Raw genomic sequence first — 6,713 nt, 5'->3', positions numbered from 1 at the left:
CCTTTGAACAATAAAACTAAATTCCCAACAATGATTTCAGGTCTTATGTACACATTAAACATCCACCAGTCAGAACGTGCCGCCTGTGCACCGTGTCGCTTATTGAAAAACAAAAACAAACCCTGCCACGCCCACAGAGGAGAGCTGTAAACAAAACCACGGTAAAGGTGATCCTTTTTATTGCTTAAAGACGGAATTATCCGTACAAAATAAACAAAACGTCCAACAAATATTTACGGTCTACTCAACAAATATATACAAATATATATCTGAGCAAAACAAATCTGGAAGAATTAAATAAAAACGACGCAGAAATGACAGAAACAACGCTCTGCTCTCAGTGTTTTTAAGAAATGGAATAAAATACAGCAGAAGAAAAGGACTCCTGATTTTACTGTTCACAGGAAAATAAAATTAATTACAGAACGGGTTTGTTCTGGTTCAGGTCCTCAGAGACCCAGGTCTAAAACGTGGCTGCAGGTTTTAAGGCACGAGAACGGAGGCGACGGGGGATTTTAGACGCTCCTAAACACCAAAACATAAATACAAATAAAACTTTTAATTTGATTGTTCTACATTTTAAATTATAGCATTTAAATAAAATGTTAGCGCCGCCGTCCAAGTAGATTTTTAAAAGCGTTTGAGCGCCTCACCCATACAAAGTGAATGATTTAATAAAGAAAGTAATTTTTTAGATGCCGTCCACATGGAGAGGTTTTGTGAAAATGGTAGATTTTAAAAAAGATTTCAGCCTCGCATCAACAAAGAATCTGTGTTTTAGGAGCCCTGAAATGTTTTTTTAAATTATAATCTGGTTCCAGAAAAAAAAAAAAAAAAAGGAATCTTGAAATGCCACCTTTTTATTGTTGTGTAAACAAAATCAAATTTTAAGTCTGATGATGTCATCGCCCCACCTTTAACCCAACCGCGTCTCGTTTCCGGTTTTTGAAGCGTTTCGTCTTTTACCTCGAGGTGCTCTTAAATAAAACGTGTTAATAAATGTATGATTTAGAGAACCTGTCTCGTGTGTATGAGCACATCTTTGAAAACAACAAATTATAAAAGTAAAACGTTTTCATGTGGACGAGGTTAGAAATGCTGACGTTGGTGTCAAAATAAAGAAGTTTTCTAAAACGGTGCCGTTCAAACCAGAACAACTCTGGAGTCGTGTTTTTTACTCTACGCCCGTCTCCCTTCGTCCTGAGTCCGTTTCCATTAAAGTGTAAACCTGCAGAGAAGCTTCTAACTGAGAGGAAACGACGTAAACGTGTCGGAGAAAAACGAAACCCTTCCAAAAAAAATAAATAAATAAATTTTCAGAACATTTAGTGAACTTTCTAACAGACTCTGGTCATCGTTTTTCAGTGAAAACTGAAATAATTCACATTTAAACTGGACGTTTAGATGTTTGGTCAAATAAATTTACACCTTGTGTCGATTTATTTTATATGTCAGAGACAAAACAACCGGTTCCACCAAGTTAAAGCACCTTAGTTAGCGTAAAGGTTAGATTAAGATCCACCCGCTGATCATTTATTCAGTATTTCCATCAGTAGTTGTCTGATCGTGTCCTGCAGGGACAAATAAAGTTTGTTGAATTGAATAAAATGTCTGCAGCAGCCACGTTCAAACGTTTAATTCACTGCGTGAAGATTCGCCCAAACTTTAATATAACGTGATGTCAGCTGGCTTCATAAAGATCAACTATTTAAACATTTTCAAAGTTTGTTTTTGACCAAAGCATCCATTAAAATCGTGGGTCACTTTGACCCAAGGGCAGCAGGAGGGTCATTTCGGTTTTGAGATTTTTGTGGCAATTAAAATATCTGCATTCTTTTCAAATTAAGAGTTTTGGGCTCCGAGACTCCATTTAATGACTTTAGGAGCCTCAGATAATTTTTTTTTAATCCACTGTTAGAACAAATATTTACATTTTATTCAATTTGAACTGAATAAAAGAGAAAATAAAATATTTAGCCCTTATTTGTTTAATATTCAAGGTTTAGGATATAACAAACTTTGTATAAATTTCATTTGAAATACAAAATATTTAAACATTTACCTTGTTTGTGTCTAAAAACTGCAGTTTATGGAGTTAGGATTTATTCACACAAAAGTCAAGATTTAATTTAAACTAAAACGATTTGGGATAAAATCATTTAGTGCTAAAAACAAAAACTGACAGTTTTTGTTTTTAGCGTTTGGTTTTATTTCCCCGGTTGTTGGTTAATTTTGAGTTTAGTTAAAGTAATCCGTGTAAACGAGGAACGTGAAGAAAAGGAACACCACCACAGAAGTCGTGGATCGTCTGAAAGGCAGAAAAGTTTCAAGTGTAGAACTCAGAACCTCGGATCAGAACGGCTCCCATCAGAACCGTGGAAGAGCTCGGAGGTCCCGCCTTAACTGATTCTACTCCACACAAAAACCACCTGGTGGTTCAGAAGGTCCTGGTGGTTCCAGGGAGTCCTGGTTGTCCAAAGAGTCCCGTCTCCGAGTTGTAAAACGGAACCTGAAGGTAACGCGGTCCCCTGGACCGTAGTTCTGTCAGCTTAGTTTGTGCTCTTGAGCTCGAAGCGGCTGTAAACCTGCTTCGGCTTCTTGTTGTACTGGTTCACCAGGTCCAGTTTGCTGTGTCCCAGCGTCATTCTCTTCTGGTCCTGTCGGCTTATGAAGCCCGGCGGAGACGTCGGAGGCGGCGGGCACTGACGGCTCTCTGGTTCGGGCTGACAGAGGTCCGGTCCTCCCCATGGGGAGGAGCTGAGAGGGGACGGGGATCTCCGGTAGTTGTACGTTTCTTTGTCTTTGGGAGACGGCGAATGGAACAGGTCTGTGAGTTTGTTGAGGAACTGGGCAGAGTTGTTCGAGGGCGTTCTCAGCTTTGGGTTAAGCTTGGTGTCATTGACGGGGGAGGTTTTCTGGATCTTAGGGTTCAGGTTTGAGTTCTGGGTGCTCTGGAACATGCCTGGTTTGTGGTCGTAAAGCCCCATCTCCTGAAACTTATTAGACGTGCTGCCAATATTCCCCCGCTTGATGTCCACCTGGTTGGGCTTGCTCCAGTCGAGGCCTGTCGGCTGACCGTAGGACGGCGGTGGGCGATCAGGGATTGGGTTGTGGCTGGTTCCTCCATTCGAAGAACCTCGTACTGCCGGGGTTTGTCCCGACACTCGTACGGCCCCTACAACTCTCCTCTCTGGGCTCTGATGAGACGAGCCGGCGGGCTCCTTCTCGTGACTCTGAGTGACGTTGTAGATGTTGTTGGACTTCATCCCGGGAGCAGCCTTGATGCTGGAGACGCTGTTACTGGAATGGCTGCTGGAGTTTTCAGAGAACGCCCGGTCCCGTTGCCTGCAGACGGAGGAACAGATCAAAAACTGAAGACTTTCAACCCTAAACTGTCCAACATGTGCATGCTTCTCCAGGCTGGAATGATTCTACAACACAACTGATTTCTAAAACCAAGTTTGAATTTATTCTGGATCCTCACTGACCCAAACAGGGTCACTAGTCTGGATTCCTGCACCAACAGTTGGGTTGGAAACCTTCTTACCTGTCAGAGAGTAGATCCATCCCCAGGGCCCCAATCCCCATGTTTAGTCCAGGGACCATCATGGCTGGGTATGGGGGGTAGTAAGGCATCCCCTCGTCCTCCTGGTTGTCGAAACAGTCGATGATCTGCGAGTCGGCGTATAGACAGCGAAACTCCCGATCAAAGCTGTCGGCGATACGACCTGAGAAGTGCATCACCATGTTGCTGTGCACCTGAGCCGAAAGCCAGGTGAAACTGGAAAACAGAGGAGAGCGGGTGTTATTCTCTGCTTCCATCAGGTGAGGGGAAGGAAATCTGTCTGGCCTCAGGTCGGCTGCCCTACCTCTACCCCATCTTGGCACCCCATTTAGGCACTTAAAAGGTCAACAGGCGAATTTTAAAGTCTATTCTGATACGTAGAGGGACCAGTGAAGGGAGGATAAAACTGGTGAAATATACTCAAACCTACGAGTTCCTGTTAGTAACCGAGCTGCAGCATTTTGGATGATCTGGAGACGTGAAAGGGAGACCTGACTGACCCCAACATAAAGCATATTACTGTAGTTTAGTCAGGCTGTAATGAAGTCATAGACCAGTTTTTCAAGGTCAGATCTGGTCAACACTGACTTAAGCTTAGTGAATATATGGCTCAAGAGACTCAAGGTTTACAGGAATGGAAGCTGCAGTAGTTAGGGCATGTGTGTCAAACTCAAGGCCCGGGAGCCAAATGTGGTCTTCGTTGACATCTTGTATGGCCCCCAAGATGTTATTTTAAATGTAAAATGCTTTTATCAATTTAATTTTTTTCAGTAACCTTTGATTATGATGTCAAAAGTGCAACAGAGAACATCAAATGAGACCAATCAAACTCTTGTTGAGGAACCTGCAACCAAGAAGATGTTTGGTATCTAACTTGAGTTAATGCAGATTCTGAAACCGGCCCTTAGTTTGAAAAAGGTTTTAATTTTGGCCCCCTTTTGTAAGTGGGGTTGACACCCCTGAGTTATGGCTAAACACAATAACTTTAGTTTTCTGATTGTTAAAACTTTAAAAAATTGAAGCCATCCATGCCTTAATGTCATGAATATATTTTTAAAAGGGGTGAATGGAGCAAGAACTACTGGGTTTTAAAGGCAGGTAAATCTGACAATCATCAGCATAACAGTGAAAAGAAAGGCCATGTTTCCTCAGGATAGACCCCAAAGGGAACAGAGACAGTGAAAACAGAAGGGTTCTAAGAATTGAGCCCTGTGGAACCCCGCAGGAAAGAGGCACTGAAGCAGATAAACTATTACCAACATGAACAAGTTTGCTAACAAACTAACCTTTTGTATTATCCAGAGGACTAAAACTCCCACTTTACTTTACTAAATACAACTTAAATGAAACAACATCTGTTCTTAATTATAAACCAGCATCTAACAAGACAAGCTGCAGTGGAAACTGACTTCTGAACGACTGCTAAAACTAGCTGAAGCTGAAATGAGCTGAAAGCTAAATCTAGCAAAATGCTAGCTAAAAGTAGAAGAATATTTAGCCTAAAGAAGCAAACTTGGCTAAAAACTAGCAGTGGTAAATTGTTAGCTAAAAGTAGTGAAACGCTACAGAAAAAGCTCAAAGTAGCAAAATGCTAGCAAAAATGCTAAAAGTAGAAAATGCTTTCTGAAAGTGAAAAAAGAAACCAAAAGCTGAATGTAGCAAATGACTAGCTAAAACCTAAGTACCAAACAGCTAGCTGAATACAACTTTATTTACTATATACTTTTATTACTAATAGAAGTGATATTAGTATTAGAACTAATATTAGAAGTAACAGTCTTAGCATTAACGGCTTTAAGTGTTTTTATTCTTTTAATGCGTTTTAAATGTTGATTTAATGATTTTACATGTACAGCACTTTGTTGCAGCTGTGGTTGATTTAAAGAGCTTTATACACAAAATTATTATTAGTAGTAGCAGTATAATTAGCATTAGCACCAGTACTAGTAGAAGCAGAATTTGTTGTAGTATTTAGGATTAGTATGAGAATTAGCTAATTAGCAATAGTAAGATTACACTTGCAGTTATGTTAGCAGCAGAATTAGCAGCAGTCGTAATGGGATCATCAAGACTAGCATGAGTAATATTTGCATTAGCAGTAGAAAAATTACCCGCGAGTATTAGGATTAATATAATTAGCATTAGTACTATAAGCACAATAACGCCGATGTAAAAAGGAAAAATGCTTTTTATGAACTGAGACCTGAATGTGTTTTGTTAGGGTTATTTTTTTTTTGTAAATAAAGTTAAAATATTTTTAAAAGTATAAATGTTACAAAAACCAAAGGTCACAGGCCCATCTTCTGAACGAGCTGAACGTTTGCAACATGAACAGATAAAACAAAGTCCGCTGAAGCAGTTAGACGCCATAAAACATACAAAAAATAATTTCCAGTAAGGAAACCGTTTGAATGAGGGTTCAGCGTTCATGCAGTAAGGACTTTTTTTTTTTTTTTAATTGCAGATAAGAGTCGGGTCAGTTTCTGTAAGAGATTTATGATAAGAACATGGTTCCTCCTGAGGTCAGATGGTTGTCCTCAACTACAGGTCATCATCATGTAAAAGAAACCTGGATCAGCTGCAAATGATCCTCCTGCAGCTGCAGAGAGCTTCAACTCAGTGGAGGACCGTCAGAGCAAGCAAAGCCTTCTCTGCTGGACTAACACAATCAGAATAACTAACGTACATTTTAGTATATTTTTTCTTTTTATTAATGTTATTCTGAAATGTCTGTTCTCTTAATTTCAGAACTTTCCTCCTGGTTGTGCAGCTTCCAGCAGCATATGTTTATAAAGAGCTTTTATCCAATCCTATTTCGAGCATCATCTGTTGCTAGGGTCAAAGAAATCTGCCTCGAGGCCTTCACAACCAACAGTGCAGGGGGGGAAGGGAAGTCTGAGAAGGTCATCGTTGTATGTTCCCATACAATGGTGACATTAGTTCTCTGCATTTAACCCATCACACCTGAGATACAACCAGGTGGAGCAGTGGGCAGCTATGTAATGACCGAGGAACTGAATGCTAGAACGACATGTATGACAGAGGAACTGAATGCCATGACGACATGTATGACAAAGGAACTGAACGCCATGACAATCTCCAGGACAGATGAACTGAACGCCATGACGACCTCGAGGACAGAGGAACT

General features: G+C 40.6%; 1 protein-coding gene across 1 annotated transcript in view; it reads right to left on the bottom strand.

Annotated features, from left to right (window-relative positions):
- Window positions 1-2,471: 2,471 nt before the first annotated feature.
- The window catches only part of fam83c (family with sequence similarity 83 member C), a 16,511-nt gene continuing 12,269 nt past the window's right edge, over window positions 2,472-6,713 (bottom strand). The window contains exons 4-5 of the mRNA XM_037679725.1: window positions 3,548-3,781; window positions 2,472-3,345 (exon numbers count right to left, since the gene is read on the bottom strand). Coding sequence (XP_037535653.1) covers window positions 2,550-3,345; window positions 3,548-3,781 — 1,030 coding nt within the window. The 3' untranslated portion in view covers window positions 2,472-2,549. The remainder of the gene's footprint in view (window positions 3,346-3,547; window positions 3,782-6,713) is intronic.

This window comes from Nematolebias whitei, chromosome 7, assembly GCF_014905685.2.
Source record: "Nematolebias whitei isolate Nwh7 chromosome 7, NemWhi1, whole genome shotgun sequence".
NCBI lineage: Eukaryota > Metazoa > Chordata > Actinopteri > Cyprinodontiformes > Rivulidae > Nematolebias > Nematolebias whitei.
The sequence above is the reverse complement of the archived record's forward strand: the minus strand, read 5'-3'. Positions and strand labels throughout refer to the sequence as shown.